Source organism: Lemur catta, chromosome 12, assembly GCF_020740605.2.
Source record: "Lemur catta isolate mLemCat1 chromosome 12, mLemCat1.pri, whole genome shotgun sequence".
NCBI lineage: Eukaryota > Metazoa > Chordata > Mammalia > Primates > Lemuridae > Lemur > Lemur catta.
This window is the reverse complement of record NC_059139.1, coordinates 74,383,846-74,402,981: the sequence shown is the minus strand read 5'-3', so window position 1 is coordinate 74,402,981 and position 19,136 is coordinate 74,383,846. Positions and strand designations below refer to the sequence as shown.

At 34.6% G+C, this 19,136-nt stretch overlaps 1 protein-coding gene across 1 annotated transcript in view; it reads left to right on the top strand.

Moving 5' to 3' along the window:
• The window catches only part of FBXL17 (F-box and leucine rich repeat protein 17), a 485,075-nt gene that overhangs the window by 19,405 nt on the left and 446,534 nt on the right, over positions 1-19,136 (top strand). Inside the window, exon 4 of the mRNA XM_045566275.1 lies at positions 18,979-19,110. Within this exon, the coding sequence (XP_045422231.1) occupies positions 18,979-19,110 (132 nt within the window). The remainder of the gene's footprint in view (positions 1-18,978; positions 19,111-19,136) is intronic.

The following is a 19,136-nucleotide window of genomic DNA, read 5'->3' as shown; positions in this document are numbered from 1 at the left end:
TTAAGTCTATTAAAACAAATTAATCTTTTATGGGGAAATGTACATTTTCTGGATGTAACTTGATTTTATTTATTTTGGTAAAAATTTCCCAGCACTTTACAATGAAACATTTTTAAGATGTACATGTATTTATTAAGAACCAGATTAAACCTGTTCATATTTAAATCTGATATAACACAATATAGCAGACTACTGAGGGTATTCTTAGTAATATTTGTGAAGAAGAATAACAACATATTAATGGTTGAAGTAAAGGTAAACTAGAAAGTTGTTTAACAAGCAAAATTTAGTGTGCTAATCTGGTATTAATTTATCTAATATTTACAACTTTGAGACTAATTATATAAATCCTCCCTTCAATGTGAAGTATTTTGGAGCCTGTTTACTTATTTAGATTAGGTACTTGCTTCAGAGTTTCATGGTTTCTGAGTTATGAATTAGTTATATGTGAGTTAACATTCTGGTAAAAGTAGTAAAACAATCTAGAATTTTTACCCCTGAGATGATTTTGTTCTTGACTACATAGGAATCTCACTGCAGTGTAGAGAATAATATTTTCCTCTGCTTAAGACTGTGCTGTACCACAGTGTGTCCTATTTTAGACTCTTCTGATGGAAGAGGGGAATGAGTATAATAGAAAGAAAATGGTTTTCATGCGTACATACACTAGAAATAAAGTTTTATGAAGCAGTACATATCCTTACTTCCAGAGCACATTGATATTACCTGTTCTATACTACTGCATTAAATAAATGTTGGCCTTGATCCACTCACTAAATTAATTTGATGTTCCAGTGACACTTGATGAACTCTGCTGTGGAGTTAATATGTGTATGCTTTTTGAGTTCTGTCAGTTTGTTTGCAAACAGTTACTTAAAGCATTTTAGTATGGAGCTCTGATAGATCTAGAATTAGTATTTTAAGTAATTGATTCTGCTTAACAGTGTTTCTCAAACTTGTGAAGTGCCTAAAAGTCAAGCTGTTTGCTGTTTTTGGCCACTTTTCCTTTTTTTTTTTTTGTCTTTCATTAGAGACAGGGTCTCAGGGTCTTGCTCTGTCATCCAGGATGGAGTACAGTGCCATGATTATATACCTCACTGTAACCTTGAACTCCACAGCTTAAGCAGTCCTCCCGCCTCAGCCTCCTGAGTAGGTGGGACTATAGGCGTGTGCCACCCTACCTAGCTAATTGTTAAAAAATTGTTTTGTAAAGAAGGTTGTTGCCCAGGTTGGTCTTGAATGCCTGGCCTCAAGTTATCCTCCTGCTTCAGCCTCCCAAAGTGCTGGGAATATAGGTATGAGCCACTGTGTCCAGCCCTGCAAATATTTTCTTCTTTGTTAAATACCTTCAAATATTGATATTTTTATTTCCATAAAAGTCACCCCAAATAATTTTATCAGTGGAACATATTTCTACCATATACATCTTTTAAAACTATAATCATGTATCTAGGGAAAAATAAGATCTATTTAATTGGGAATAATAGGCTATTTCAGTTTTTCTAATATTTTGTTATCATCTAGCACTTGCCAGCAAACAATTGATAGCAGTAAAATATTAAAATAAATCTAAAGAATGGTATTCATTAAGTTACTATTTTATGTGACTAATTGTATTTGATTTTAGCAGTTTAATATGCCTGTTTAACTCATGGAGCTCAGTACAAATTTCTGGAAATAAGCTACTGTGGGCTTCTTCCAGATTAAAATGGTATAAAAATAATATTGCATTAGGAAATTTCAATTTGGTTATGCTGTGAGTTTTCAGGTTTTTAAAAATAAATATTGAGAGTGACATCAGCAAAATGTTGGAGTAGGCTGCTCCAAAACCCTGTTGCTTCACAGAAACATTGAACAGTAAGCTGAAACTATCAGATCCAACTTTGCCATAACTCTGAAAATAGTCAAAGGTTTACAGCAACCAAGGGCATGCTGGACCAAGAAAAGGGTAACTAAAAAGTGGAAGGAATGCTTTGTGGCTTTTTTACTTGCCTTTGCCTCACCTGCTCCCCACCATGGCAATAATGTTGAAAATAGCAGCTTGAGTTCCCAGTGTGGGACCAAGATCCTAGTTCCAGAGGAAGCAGAACAGACATTATTTGCAAATTATTATGTTTATCTGTTCTACCTGTCTGGGAGCTAGTTGAAGGGCTAATGCAAGTGCTCATATATCTGTTCTACCTAATTTAGAGCCTAGTCAGGAAGGAAGAATATTGAATATTGATTGAAAATATTGTAAAGCAAATGAAAAAACCTGCAGCTGCTTTGGGCAAAAGATTGTGGTAAGACATACAGATCTCTTGAGGCCTGGGATAAAAATCCTGGGGGAGTTTTTTGTTTGTTTGTTTGTTTTTGTTTTGTTTTTTCTTTTTTTTTTAGAAATTAGGGCAGTCAGCTCCAGTGTATACAGGGGAATTTAGAAAGCCACATGCATGCCCATGGCAGGTCACATGGTCAAGAAAGACCTAGGAAGACCATAAACTTTTATCAGTGGCTGCTCTGTAGGCTCAGTACAAGCAGGACGTGAAGGCCAAGGCAGAGTTGTAAATGACATGGATAAATATTGCAGGATTACCTCACCACAGAGCCAGTCTGCAAAGGCTAAGAGAAGAGTTTTTGATTTTCTTTTTAGTTTGTTTTGTTTTTAAGCTTTTAGCATTAAAGGAAATCTCTTTCAAAACACTGGCAGAACACAAGCTGAGCCTTGAATAATCAAAAACAGCAAACCCTAAGGAAGTCGGGGGAATTTAATTTCCACATTATAATATTCTAATGTCTGGTTTTCAAGAAAAAATCACAAAGCATGCAAAGAAACACGTATGACCCACTAAAAGGAAAAAAATAGATTGACAGAACCTGTTCTTGAGGAAGCCTAGACATTAGACTTTTTAGGTAAAGATTTTAAATCAATTATCTTAAATATGCTCAAAGAGCTAAAGGGAACCATGGACAAAGAACTAAAGGAAATGAGGAAAATGATGCATGAACAAAATGAGAATGCCAATAAAGACATAGAAATTATAAAAAGAACCAAATCAAAATTCTAGAGCTGAAAAGTACAAAACTGAAGTAAAAAATTTACTAGAGGGAATCAGTACCATGTGTGAGACAGAATCAGTGAACCTGAAGATAGGACAATTGAAATTATTGAGTCTGAGAAGCAGAAAGAAAAGAGAGTAAAGAAAAGTAAATATAGCCTAAAGGACCTGTGGGACACCGTCAAGCAGAACAACATTTGTATTATGGTAACTTCAGAAAGAACAGAGGGAGAAAAATGGGCAGAAGGAATATATGAAGAAATAATGGCCAAAACTCAAATTTTGTGAAAGACGTGGATCTATACATACAAGACGCTCAACAAACTCAGGCTGGATAATTTCAAAGAGATTTATGCTGAGACACATTACAGTCTGATTATTGAAAGCCACAGATAGAATACTGAAAGCAGCAACAGATGAGTGACTCATCACATACAAGTCCTCCTCAATAAGATTAATAACTCATTTCTCAGCAGAAACCATAGAATCCAGAAAACAGTGGGTTGACATATTTAAAGTACTGAAAGAAAAAAATGTCGAACAAGAAGTCTGTATTTGTCAAAGCTATTCTTCAAGAATGAAGGAGACATTAAAATATTTCCAGATAAGCAAAAGCTAGGGGAGTTTGTTACTAATAGACCTGCCATGCAAGAAATGCTTATTAAAGGGAATCCTTCAGGCTGAAATAAAAAGTCACTAGGTAGTAACTCAAAGCCACGTGAAGAAAAAGGAACACTGGTAAAGCTAACTGCATAGTGTTTGAAAGTACAAGGATGGAAAAAAGACATTCCATATAAATAGTAACCAAAAAAGAGTTGGAGTGGCTATTTTATTATCAGACAAAATAATTTTTTTAAATTATTATTTTATTTTTTTTTTTGTGAACTAAGAACCTTAACATCCCCAGGCGTTGTGGCATGTATTTCCTGCCTATTATACCATGCTTCTGTAATTCAAAGGTCATGTCCTGAGAGGGTTGTCAATTACGTTTCAAACTAGCCCATCTGCATTTATATTAAATTCTTCTTTTTTTTTTAAATTTCAGGATATTATGAGGGTACAAACATTTTGGTTACATTTTATGTCTTTGCCTCACCCAAGTGAGGATTAGAGGCATGCCCTTCTCCTCTACAATGCTCACTGCATCCATTAGTTGTGAGTTTATCGCCTTAAACTCCCTTAATCCCTGGAGAATATTACTACTGTGTGAGTGCCATAGTATTGATCAGTTAGTGCCAATTTGATGGCGAGTACATGTGGAGCCTATTCTTTCAATGTTGTGATACCTCAATTTGGATAATGGGCTCAAGCTCTATCCAGGAAAATATAAGAGGTGCTAGATAACTGTCATTTTTTAATAATTGAGTCATATTCCATTGTATACATATACCAAATTTTAATAATGCACTCATGAATTGACGGGCACTTGGGTTGTTTCCACATCCTTGAAATAGTGAATTGTGCTGCCATAAACATTCGGGTGCAGGTGTCTTTATTATAGAATGTCTTTTGCTCTTTTGGGTAGATGCCTAATAGTGCTATTGCTGGATCGAATGGTATTTCTATTTTTAGCTGTTTGAGATATCTCCAAAATTCTTTTCCACAGAGGTTGCACCACTAATTTGCAGTCCCACCAGCAGTGTAAGAGTGTTCCTGTCTCTCCACATCCTCGCCAGCATTTGGTGTTTTGAGATTTTTTGATAGCTCACTGGGGTTAGGTGATATATCACTGCAGTTTTGATTTGCATTTCTCTAATGATTAGAGATATAGAGCTTTTTTTTTTTGTATGTTTACTGGCCATTATTCTATCTTCTTTTGAAATATTTCTGTTCATTTCCTTTGCCCGTTTATTGATGGGGTTGTTTGATTTTTTCTTGTTGATTTTTCAAAGTTCTGAATAGATTCTTGTTATCAGCCCTTTATTGGATATGTAGAGAACAAATATTTTCTCCCATTCTGTAGGCTGTGTGTTTGCTCTAATGATAGTTTCCTTGGCTGTGCAAAAGCTTTTTAATTTGATCAGATCCCATTTACTTATTTTTGTTGCTGCTGTGATTGCTTTTGGAGTCTTCTTCAAAAATTCTTTGCCTAGGCCGTTGTCTGAAAGGGTCTTCCCAACATCTTCTAGAATTCTTAAGGTTTCATGCCTTAAGTTTAAGTCTGTTATCCATCTTGAATTGATTTTTGTGTGAGGTGAGAGGTGGGGATCCAGTTTCAATCTTCTGCATGTAGCTATCCAATTTTCCCAGTGCCATTTATTGAAAAGAGATTCTTTTTCCCAGTGCATATTTTTGTCTGCTTTGTCAAAGACTAGATTATCGTATGTGGATGGTTTCATCCCTGGATTCTGAATCCTGTTCCAAAGGTCTGTGTCTCTGTTCTTGTGCCAGTACCATGCTGTTTTAGTTACTATAGCCTTGTAGTACAGCTTGAAGTGTGGTGGACTGATACCTCCCAGTTTGTTCTTTTTACTTAAGATTGCTTTGGCTATACAAGGTCTTCTCTGGTTCCATACAAAGCATAGAATTATTTTTTATAGATCTGTAAAGAATGATGATGGTACTTTGATAGGTATTGCATTAATTCTGTAGATCAGTTTAGGTAGTATGGATATTTTAATGATACTGATTGTACCAATCCATGAGCAAGGTAGAGTTTTCCATCTGTTTACATCTTCTACAATTTCTTTTCTTAGTGTTTTGTAGTTCTCCCTGTATATGTCTCTCACAATATATTCCTAGATATTTAATTTTGTTTGAGGCTACTGTAAAAGGTATTGTGTTTTTGATTTGAATTTCGGCTTGACTGTTATTGGCATATATGAATGCCTCTGATTTGTGTGTATTGATTTTGTATCCTGAGACTTTAGTGAATTCATTTATCAATTCTAGGAGTATCTTGGTTGAATACTTGGGGTTTTCTAGATATAATATCATATCATCGGCAAAGAGCAAGAGTTTGACCTCATCTGCCTCCATTTGGATGCCTCTAATTCCCCTCTATTGTCTAATTGCTCTAGCAAGGACTTCCAGCACTATGTTGAATAGAAGTGGAGATAGTGGGCAACCTTGTCTGGTTCTAGTTCTAAGTGGGAATGGTTTCAATTTTTCCCCATTCAGTATGATATTGGCTGTGGGTTTGTCATAAATGGACTTGATAATTTTAAGGCATGTCCTGTCTGTGCCTATTGTGTTAAGAATTTTTATCATAACGGTGTGCTGGACTTTGTCAAATGCTTTTTCTGCATCTATTGAGAGAATTATATGGTCTTTGTTCTTGCTTTTATTTATGAGGTGATTGCATTTATAGATTTGTGTGTGTTGAACCAGCCTTGCATCCCTGGAATAAAGCCCACCTGGTCATGGTGAATAATTTTTTTGATATGCTGCTGAATTCGATTTGCTAAAATTTTCTTGAGGATTTTTGCATCTATATTCATGAGGGATATTGGACTGTAGTTTTCTTTTTTGGTTGTACCCTTTCCTGGCTTTGGTATCAAGGTGATATTGGCTTCATACAGTGAGTTAGGAAGGATACCGTCTTTCTCAATTTTGTGCAATAATTTCTGTAGTATAGGCATGAGTTCTTCTTTGTATGTTTGATAAAACTCTCAAGTGTAGCCATCTGGTCTGGAACTTTTCCCTTTTGGGAGGTTTTTAATTGCTGCTCCAATTTCTGAGCTTGAGATTGGTCTATTCAGAAATTCTATTACCTCCTGGGTAAACTTAGGGAGGTTGTATGTTTCCAGGAATTTGTCCATTTCCTCCTCATTATGTAGTTTTTTTGGCATATAGGTTTTTATAGTATTCAAAGATAATGTTTTATATTTCTGTAGTGTCTGTTGTGACCTCTCCTTTTTCATTTCTAATTGAGTTTATTAGAGTCCTTTCCCTTTGAATTCTTGCCAGTCAAGCAAGTGGGCTGTCAATTTTGTTTATCTTTTCGAAAAATCAGCGTTTGGTTGTGTTGATCTTCTGTATAATTCTCTTATTCTCAATTTCATTTAGTTCTGCTTTGATCTTAGTTATTTCTTTTCTTCTACTAGGTTTGGAATTGATTTGCTCTTCCTTTTCTAATTCCTTGACACTGTTTATTAGATTGTCGAGTTTTGAGCTTTCTGTTTTTTGTATGTGAGTGTTTAATGCTATCAGTTTTCCTCTCTGGTATGCTTTTGCTGTATCCCTCAGGTTTTGATAACTAGTGTCTCCGTTATCATTTGACTTCAAAGAAACTCTTGTTTTCCCCTACGGCCATACCACCCTGAACACGCCTGATCTTGTCTGATCTCAGAAGCTAAGTAGGGTCGGGCCTGGTTAGTACTTGGATGGAAGACAAAATAACTTTTTAAGTCCAAAAAGTTTCCAAGAGACAAAGAGGGTCATTATATATTGATAAAAGGCTTAATCTGTCAGGAAGATATAATAATTATAACTATATATACATCTAACAACAGAATCCCTAAATATATGTTGCAAAAATTGAAAAACTTGAAGGGAGAAATAGACAGTTGTACATAGTTGGAGACTTCAGTAACTCACTTTCAATAGTGGATAGAATAGCCAGATAAAATCTCAACAAAGAAATAGAGGAACTGAAGAATACTATAAACCAGTTGTACATAGTGGACATGTGCAGTACACTCCACTCAACAACAGAAGAATATACATTTTTCTCAAGTGCCATGGAACATTGTCACAAACAGACTATATGTTTGATCACAAAACAAATTTGAAAAGATTGAAATCACACAAAGTATCTTTTCTGGCCATAATGGAATGAATCTAGAAATCAGAAACAGAGGGAAAACTAGAAAATATACAAATATGAAGAAATTAAACAATACATTCTTATAAAACCAAGTGGTCATAGAAGAAATCAGAAGGAAAATTAGAAAATACCTTGAGATGACTGAAAATGAAAACACAACATACCAAATCTTATGGGTTAAGATTTACAAAAGCAATGCTCCAAGGGCAACTTAACAGCTGTAAAAATTTACATTAAAAAAGAAGTAAGGTCTCAAATCAGTAGCCAAAATGTGTGCTTGAAGGAACTTGAGACAAGAATAGCAAACTAAACCCAATGCTAAGTGGAGAGAAGGAAATAATGATCAGAGCAGAAATAAACAAAAGAGATAACAGAAAGCTATAGAGAAAATCAGTGAAACCAAAGCTAGGTTTTTGGAAAAGATGAACAAAAGTTATAAGCCTTTAATTAGATTAAGAGGGGAAAAAAAGACTCAAATTACTAAATCATAAATGAAAGAGTGAACATTACTTCTGACTTTAGGATTATATGAGAAAACCATGAAAAACTCTATACCAACAAAAATTGGATAGCCTAGATCAGGTGTGGGGTAACTTTTTTTGTTGGAAGTCTGCATTAATTTAGATGTAATCAAATAAGGCCGCATTCAAGAAACTTCAATTAGATATAGTTAAAAATGTACATTATTTTGTAAAAATCTAACTATTATGTAATTAATAATTTCAAAAAATGAAATTTGTTAAAGTTAACCTTTTAATGACTTTGTTGTATTTGATTTTTGTTGGAAAACATTTGAATATTTGGTTGCAGCATGGAGGTCTGCAGTTTCAGTTGATCCTCTGCATGGGTGTCAGTCATTTGTGACCTTTAAGGGCATCTTGATTTTGGTTAGGTAGGAGAATGTAGATTTGCAGCAATAAGTGGCTGAAAAGGAAGAAAACATTTTTCTGGCATGTTTTCAAAGGTGTAGGTATTCTGCATTTTTCCATATTTCGATTGGATCTTTCTAAGCATCAAACAATGACTTTAAAATGTCATCTGCTGAGCACTCAATCAATTCCATCTGTAGTTCTTTAGGTGCCTTGGTGATATCAATTAGGTGAGGCTGAAATGTTAATTTGAGTGTGATGTCATGATTCTCAAAGTCAGTGAACCTTCACTGTAGTCTCCAAATAATAGGTCTATAACAGCTGCATATTCTTCAAATGATTCGCATATATCATCCTCATTAATGACCTTTGCTAACTGGGGAAAATGTTCATCTGAAATTTCCTTTTGAAGAAGTGTTTTGAAAAAAGATAGCTTTTTTGAAATGCTTGGATTTTTTTTGCCACGTATCATCTATAGACTTAGTTTCACTTTGCAAAAAAATATTCACGTCGTTCTGATTTGACATGATATCACACAGAAATGCTGCATTTCTATAGAAATCTTCTTTTAGTAATTCACATTGCTGATTCTGTTCTTAATAAAATTTAACCATCTGTTCTCGCACAGATAAACGTTTGGCTAACACCTACCTATTCCTGTGATAGCCAGTGCACTTTAGAATGATATGGCAAATCCACACCAAATACCTCATGGTTCGACTTTAGCAGTTATAAAACTGATAATGCCACGTTGCATTTGCAGGAATATAGTTAACAATACTTATAACTTGTTGAAAAGTGTTGCTTAAAATACTAGCTTCAGCCCAGAAATTTTGCTGATGCAAGATACAGTGAAAGGAAATGAGAGCATCTGGATCTGTTAATACTTTTTATCTGTGTACTAAACCCTTCATGGAAGGGTTTTCCTGTCATAGAAGGTGTGCCGTCTATACATACACTCACTAAATTTACCAATTCAGTCCAAGTTCACTACGTTTACCTTGAAAGTTGTTGAAGGTATCTATTCCCTGTGTTCTGTTCTCAAGAGTGCCCAGAGTAACTCTTTATAGCGAAGAAAATCTTCTATTATGACCCAAATGAAGCATAAAACCTGTGCTGAGTCAGTAGTATCAGCTGATTCATCCAAAAGAATTGAATAATATCTCTTTTCCTTTTGAAGTACTGCATGAAGTTCTGTTAAGTTGAAGTCCAATTCATGCTGCTGATCAGTTATGGTTCTCCTTGAAAGAGGCAGTCATTTGTACTTTGAAACATTATTGGGGTCTAAGCATCCTACAACTTTGACAATGCATTCTTTCACAATTTCTACATCGCTGAATGGCTTCCCTTTTTCCGTGAGTATATAAGCTACTTTATAGGTTGCTTTAGTGGGATTATTTCCAGATTTTATTGCTGTTTGAAAGAGTTGTCTTTGATTTTGCTTTTTATCTTTTAGTATCTGCACTACAACCTTTCATGCTTCTCCCTCTAATTTAAAGTATTTGTGGTCCTTATGAGTGTTATAATGATGATGGACATTGAATTTCTTGAATGTTGATATTGTAGTATCACAAAGCAAGTAAATCATCTTATCTTTAGCAGAAACAAGATAGTACTGCAATTCCCAATCCTCATTAAAACATATGTTTTCTTCCTTTAGTGTTCTCTTGGTCTTTGACATCATGGGCTGCTAAGCATACAGGATTAAAAAATACTGTTGAGCTTTGCAACTATTCATAAATTCCATTTCAAACAGAATCACAGTGCACCACTGTCAAAAGCTGATAACAGACTGGTGTAGTTGGCTCTCATGAACTCTCGCCAACCAGCTTCGTGCAGTAGTGGCGCCAGTCAGGTGGGGAAAGTCAGAACTAAATCATGAGCATAGCAGCCGTCAATTTAGCCCTTATGGCTTACTAATGTTCTAACAGTGCTGGTCAATCTGGGAGGATTATTTCACTGCAACTTATTTTATTCTTTGATATTTTAAATATATTCATTTTAAAAATAAAAATATAAAATGAACAAAAATGTATTAATAAAAATAAAAGGATTTGTTCTATAAAATTCAGATTCAGTCAAAAGGCCACACTTAAAGACCTAGAAGGCAACATGTGGCCTTAAGGCTGCAGATTCCCCACCCTTGGCCTAGATGAAATGTACAAATTCTCAGAAATACGCAAACTACAAAAACTGACTGAAGAAGTAGAAAATCTGAGTCCCAGCTACTGGAGAGGCTGAGGCAGGAGGATTGCTTCGGTGCAGGAGTTCCAGGTGTTAGTGCACTGTAATTGTGCCCGTGAATAGCCACTGAATTTCAGCCTGGGCAACATGTCAAGATTCTGTCTCTGATTAAAAAAAAATGTGGATCACGCCTGTAATCCTAGCACTCTGGGAGGCTGAGGCGGGAGGATTGCTCAAGGTCAGGAGTTCGAGACCAGCCTGAGCAAGAGTGAGACCCCGTCTCTACTAAAAGTAGAAAGAAATTAGCCGGACAACTAAAATATATATAGAAAAAATTAGCTGGGCATGGTGGCACATGCCTGTAGTCCCAGCTACTCGGGAGGCTGAGGCAGAAGGATTGCTTAAGTCCAGGAGTTTGAGGTTGCTGTGAGCTAGGCTGACGCCACAGCACTCTAGCCTGGGCAACAGAGCGAGACTCTGTCTCAAAAAAAGAAAAAAAAAATGTGGAAAATCTCAATAGACATAACAAGTTAGGAAATTCAATCAGTAAAATAATTCTTTTTAATGATGAAAAACCAAGGATTTTGCCTGGTTTTACTGATGAATTTTTCCAAATATTTAAAGAATTCATACCAGTCCTTCTTAAACTCTTTTAAAAAAATTGAAGAGGAGGCAACACTTTCTAACTCATTCTGTGAAGCCAGCATTACCCTGATTTTGAAGCCAAACAAAGACACTACAAATAAAAATGGCAACTACAGACCAATATCTTGAGTATGCAAAAATCTTCAAAATGCTTGTAAATTGAATTCAGCAGCATGTTAAAAGGATTATACACCATGACCAAATGGAATGCAAGGGTGGCTCAACATACAAAAATTAATCAATGTAATATATTGCATAAACAGAATGAAGTGGGGAAAGCCCAATCATTTTAATTGGTTATAGAAAAAGCATTTGGTGCAGTCAACACCCTTTCATGATAAAAATACCCAACAAATGAGGAATAGTGTGATAGTTCCTCAACATAATAAAGGCCATATGTGACAACCCCCTGGCTGACATACTCAGTGGTAAAAAATGGAAAACTTTTAAGATCAGGAGCAAAACATGAATGCCTGCTTTTGGCAATTCTGTTTTACATTATGCTGGAAGTGCTAACAAGAGCAATATGGCAAGAAAAAGAAGTAAAATGCTTTCAAATTGAAAAGGAAGAAGTAAAACGGTCTCTAATTGAAGATGACATTATTTTATGTATAGAAAACCCTAAGGAATCCACAAAAAACTTTTAATTAATAAATAATTTCAGCAGAGTGTCACGATACAAAATCAATCTACAAAAAATCAGTTGCATATCTACACACTATGAATGAACAACCCCAAAAGAAATGGAATCCAAACAATTTCATTTGCAACAGCATCCAAAACTATACATTTCTCTCTAAACACCGCTTCTGTTGCATCTCATAGATTTCAATATGTTATATTTTTATTTTCATTTAGTTCAAAATATTTTAAAATTTCCCTTGAGATTTCTTCTTTGACCCATGCATAATTTAGAAATGTGTTGTTTAGTCTCCAAGTATTTTTAGATTTTCCAGTCATCTTTTTGTTATTGGTTTCTAGTTTAATTCCATTGTGGTCTGAGAGCAGTGTATAATTTTTATTCTTTTAAATTTGTTAAGGTGTGTTTTGTGGCCCAGAATATAGTCTGTCTTTGGTGTATTTAGACCTTTGATGTGTAAAGAGATTATTGATATAGTTGAATTAGTATCTACCATATCTGTTAATGTTTTCTATTTGTTGCCCTAGTTCTTGGCTCATAATTTTCTCTTCCATACCTTTTCTGCTTTTTGTGGTTTTAATTGAGTATTTTATAGTATTCCATTTTCTCTTTTCTTACTGTATCAGTCATACTTCCTTTTTTCCTCACTTTTTAAAGTGACTAGCCTAGGATTTGCATTATACATTTACTACTAATCCAAATCTACTTTTAAATAACATCATATTGCTTCACAGGTAGTACAAGTATCTTATAATAACAAAATATTTTTAACTTTTCCTTCCCATTCCTTGTATCATTGATGTCATTTATTTCCCTTTTACGTAAGCATGTGTGTGCGTGTGTGTGTATATATATATATATATATATATATACACACACACGCACACACAAAGTGTACATGATCAAATATATTATTTTGAACAAACTTATCTGTTATCTCAATTAAGAATAACAAAAAGGAAAGTTTTTATTTTATTTTAATTTTTTTGTGATTCTCTTATTTTTTCTATGTAGATCAAAGTTTCTGACATATTTCATTTTCCTTCTTTCTGAAAAACTTATTTTATGATTTCTTGTAAGGCAAGTCTACTGGCAACAATTTCCCTGAATTCTCATTTGAGAAAGTCTTTATTTCTCTTTCACTTTTGAAGGATCATTTCATAGGCTATAGAATTCTAGGTTGGTGGTTTTTTTCACTCAGAATTTTAAATATTTCACTCTGTTCTCTTTTTGCTTGCATGGTTTCTGATAAGAAGTCAGAAATAATTCTTATCTTTGCTATAAGGTGTTTTTATCCTCTGGCTTTTTTCATGAGTTTTTCTTTACTTTAGATTTTTTGTAGTGTGAAAATGATAAAATCATATGCCTAGGTGTAGGTTTTCAGGCAGTTATCCTGCATGGGATTCTCTGAGCTTGTTGGATCTATAGTTTGCTGTCTGATATTAATTTGGGGAAAGTTTTCAGTCATGAATGCTTCAAATATTGCTCTGTGACTAGTATACTAATGAGCCCATTAAAGGCATTCTTCATTTCTGTTATAATGTTTTTTATTTCTAACATTTTTTTATTCCTTCATAGAATTTCCATCTCTCTGCATGCAGTACATATCTTTTCTTGCCTATTGCTTACTTTTTCCATAAAGTCCTTAACATATTAATTGTGGTTTTAAAAAATTACTAGTCTGGTAATTCCAACATTCCTGCCATATCTGATGCTGGTTCTGATGTTTTTTAGTCTCTTTAAACTGTTTTTTGCTTTTTGGTATGCCTCGTAATTCTTCCTTGAAAGATAGACATGATGTATAGGTTTAGTATCCCTAATCCAAAAATCCAAAATCTGAAATGTTCTAAAATCTGAAACTTTTTGAGCACTAATGTAATGCTCAAAGGAAATGCTCATTGGAGCATTTCAGATTTCAAATTTTTGTTAGGGATGCTCAGCTGGTAAATATAATGCAAATATTCCAAAGTCCAAAAAAATATGAAAATCAAAACACTTCTGTTCCTAAGCATTTTGGATAAGGGATACACAACCTATACTAGGAAATGAAACTTTTATAAATGGGCCTTTAGTAAAATGTGGGGGAAGCGTTCTGTAGTCTATGATTAGATTTCAATCTTTTGGGGAGTCTATACTCCTGGACTTTTAACTTCACCAGTACGTCTCATTTCTTTCCCCCTTAGGTGGGATAGAGTGGCTAGAGGGGGCTGGAGTTTGGTATATCCCTTTTCTTATATGGAAGGGTGAAGTTGGCTGGCGTTGGGTATTTCCCTTCCCCTAGGAAGGTTAGGCTCTCACAAAATTTCATCAGTTTAGGCTCTGATAAAATAGTTTCTCCTTGTTAAGAAGAACAAAATACTATGGTGTATTTCAAAGGGTTACTTTTCTCCTTTCACTACTGGAAATATAAGGTGATTTTCCTCCAATATTCTTTGTGAGCATCTGGTAGAGCTCCTGTAGGTAAAATTTACGAAAGCGTGGGGGCCCCCCCTTAAACTAAGTCTCCCTGGAATTTTTAACTTTTCAGACTTGTCCACACTGAGCCTCCAGCAGTATGTCAAATACTGGCAAATACTGGCCAATTTGTTGTTTTTCCTATTCCAACCCTGGTTTCTGTTAAGGTTTCTGCTAGTAGGTTTCTCTTCCATTAAGTTGTGGTTCTCTGAATCGCCCTGTCTCTCCCATTTTAGGGGCAATGGTTTGCTCTATGTCCTCATTTCTGATGAGTCTAAGAAGAGTTGTTGAATTTTCAGTTTCTTTAGCTTTTTATTTTTTGGGACAAAATGTTGGCTTCTAAACTTCTTACATGCCAGACTGGAAACCAGAAACCTTTTTTTTTTTTCCCTTAAACAGGCATTGCTATTACTGGATGATTGTCTTTATCTTGTTTACTCTCAAATTTATGCTTTATTATGGTGGATCTATGGAAAGCCCAAGATGTTTCCCAAATCCCTCTAATTTGGGTGGTCTAGAATAGGCCTTACTTTAGTGTATGGTTCTTAATGCGAAGGTACTGCCTTTTTTGGCGTCTCAGCTGGTTGCCAAGGCTCTTCCTGAGATCTCTCCATTTTGGCAGGATCAGAGCTCCAATGTCTCTAGCACTCTCTTCCTGGAAGGGGAATTCTATATTTAAAAGAGTTGTATGCTATTTCTTTGGTTAGAGTTATATGCTATTTCTGTAATTTTTAGATAGGGGACTAATTGTGCTAAATTCAGGGCATCCTAACAGGGATACTCTTATAGGGCTTGGTTGATACTCTCTGAATGTTTTCCTACGAGTTGTAAACAGAAGGTTACAATATTGAGAGATTTGAAGAATATCAGAAAAATTGAGAAGTATATCTTTTATAATGATTGATTTTACAATGCCTAGATAGTCTGGAACTTAGGACATTTATGGATGGAGGTAATGGTGATTAGTGCAGATAACACCGATTCAGATGTTGACTTGCCTATTATGTCCATTGATGTTGTCTAAAATAGAACATTAGTTTCTGTAGTGACATTAAATGACAGTTGTAGTCAAAAGTAGTAGGTCATAATAGCTTGTCTTCTGAGGCACTGTTCCCCGTTAACTAGCTGTACCTCACATGCAGAGATTCTTGTCTTTGTATGGTTACCCATGTGGCTCCTGCCTCCAGGAAAATTTTTTTTCTTACAATGTCGCCAAAGGCATTTGTTAATGTCAAAATACTACATGATCAGCTTAGATTTCTTTCCTAGTCTGCAGCAGTATGATTTACATGTTTTAACTTGAGATTCTACCAACTTCTCTGTGCACAGTGACTTCACCAAAACCTCAGTCTCTTCTATATATTATAGATTCTTTTATTTCTTTATGTTCCTAGCTGGTGCAGTAAATATTGAGGTCTCAAGGGACCTGGTCTTCACTGCTCAAGATCTGATCAAATTGAGAAATAAGACAAATAGTGATGATGGAGAAAACATAACAACTTTATTACTCAAAAATCTGAGGTGGAGAATGTTGCTGACTAATAGAGCTAAATGGGTTTGTTAACTTGGCACTGGAGTTTGGTTAATTGATTTAGTCACTGGCTGGGCCAGACCAGCAGAGTGGCTCCAAATAGGGAAGAAGTGGAGATTACTTACTCCCTGTGGGCAGTTTATTCCCAAGGGGAAGAAGTGTAGTGACAAACTGAACATGTCAAGTTTGTTAAATACAAACTAATCAGTGGAGAGACAAGGAATTAGACTAATTGGACTTCCTGTAGAAGGAGAAAGCATTTTCCCCTATGTCTGTTTTTTTTTATTTTTTTGGGGGGGGTTTAAATTAATTTTGACCATCTATGCTGATTCCTTGCTATGGAAGATAAGGATTTATCTCACATATACATTCTTCCCTATCTCTTATCCTCTCATCCTTCCAACATAATTTTATTGTAATTTTTGTTGCATAAGTATTCAGTATTTACATTTAACAATTATGTACCTACTTTTGACTCTATAATATTTTGTTTTTATTGGAATTAATAAGTGTCTTTTTTCCCTTTAGTTACTTAGTTTATACTCTTAACACTAATGGAGTTCAAAACATTTCCCCAGTTACACTAATATATCTATATGTTGATACTTAATCAAATTTACCATCTTAAAACAGATTGGGCTGGAATAGCCTCGTCTGGACTTCCTGTATACAAGTGCAGTTGTATTGCTGGTCATTTTAGTATCTTACTTTCACCATCATCCTTAAGGTTTTTCTCATGTTGCTGTTGGGTTAGACCTCCTATTTCCCAGATGTCATGTTTTTTTCCTCTTGGTGTACTCTCATGTTTTGTAGAGCACACATTCCAGTAACTTCCTGATAAAGAGTATATGGGAAGTAAATCTTTTGAGAAATTATATGTCCGAAAATATCTCTAATTCTACCTTCACACTTAATTCACAGCCTGAATCTTGATACAAAATTCTAGTTTAGAAATAATTTCCTTCAGAATTTGATAGCATTATACTGTTGTTTTCTTTTAGTGTTGTAGGAAGTTTGATGAATTTTTTATTCTAATCCTTTGTATGAAATCTTTCTCCACAAAGTATGTAGAATCTTCTTTAAACCCACAGTTCGAAAATTTTACAATGATTTGCATTGCCATGTGTCGGTTTTTGTCATTTGTGCTGGATATGTGGATAAGCCCTTTCATCCTTGAAAATTTAATAGAATTATTTCTTTGAATTCCTCCATTTTCACTATAGAAATTTTCAGATCATCCCCACATTTTTAGCATTGTCCTTATGTTCTTAGCTATATGTGGTATATCCCAGTCCAAAAACCCTATGTTTTACTCTCCCTAGAGAACTCCAGTTTTTTGTTATTGTGAGAGAGGTGAGGCTGTGCAGTAATAGGGGGTGGTAATCTGAGGGTTTGACTACTTTTTAAGCAGACGTTCAAGAATCCTAGTATTTTTAGCCCTAGCTTCGCTCTCACTTCCAGACATATGTGAGGCTATTGAGAATTCTGTAGTTTACTTGATTCTTTGCTTTTCCCACTGTTGGCTTTGGATTCAGCTTTCTTAGGTCCAAGTTAGGTGCTATTTGTTCTAGAAATATATGTGCCTCTTTTAATGAACTAAATAAGATCTGGTAGCTAATGTAATGATCATGACGAATACTGATGATGAAGAATAATATTTCTAGGTATGTTCAACAATGATATTATATGAAATTATCTTTGATTTGTATTGTTTACAAAGTCATGGATACTGCTAAACTGCTCTGGTGTTTTGCTTATATTAAGTGAAACTAAGGCTAAAGTTCAGTTAGAAGATAACATGAAAATGAATATATACTCTTTTTTCTTATCTGCTTTCCTGGAATCTCTGAATTCTATCTATAGACCGGTTTAGAACCCCTAAATGAACTGGAACATAGTGGTATAAGAGGCCACAATTATGCCACAATCATGATTTCCTGTATTTGTCCATTTTAAAGGGGCCTCTTTAATATGCATAACCCTGGTCAGCCTTTACACTCATTTAACAAATGTTTATTATCAACTAAGTGTAAGACACTGGGCACCAGAGATACATTATTTAACAAAACAGACAAAAACCTCTGTCTTCATAGAGTTTACATCTCTAGAGGAATATATAATTAGTTATAGTGTAGCCTAGATTAGAATAACATGTTTTGTGTATATCACCACCCCTGGAAAAATAATTGAACTCACATATGTTTTTGATATCATTACTTTACTTAAAACAGAACTTGGATTTTTTTAATTAAGGAAGTGATATTTACTTTAAAAAATTAGAGAAGATTAATAGGTAGAAGGGAATAAAAACCGACCATTTGTTAATCAGAATTAACCACTGTTAACACCTTAGTATATGTATCAGTCTCTTTTCTATGCCAAATACATATATATGCATTTAAATATACATAACTTCTTTATAAAATTGGATTATACTATAAAAGCTTATATACATTTTTATTTTATTTGTCAAATGTTTCTTCCATTTTAATGGCTGTCTAATATTCAGTTTTATCAATATATAATAATTTATGCCATTAGGATGTTTTCTTTGTTTTTTTTTCTACCATTAAAACTCAAGAGAAATAAAGATTTGAATTTGAACTGTTAAGGAATCTAGGTACCTTGATGGGCATATAGTGTGAGGTCATTGAAAAAAGGAGGTAAATTAGAAGGTGAAAAGGTTTAGATAATACTGTTTTAAGTTATAGATTGCTTACATTCTATCTTATTTTAAAGTAATTTATAAATGATTATTTAACTCTAGTATGTTATTATATGAAAATCTCACTAGAAATATGTTGCCTTTTTGATTTTCTGAGCATTCAGCCAGATTTCTTTGTTTGCAGCTGGGCTCAAAATGCAGAGAACTTAAAGATATTCATTTCGGCCAATGTTATAAGATCTCAGATGAAGGCATGATCGTCATAGCTAAGGGCTGTCTGAAATTACAAAGAATATACATGCAGGAAAACAAATTAGTAAGTACTTGTTATCATCCTCATGC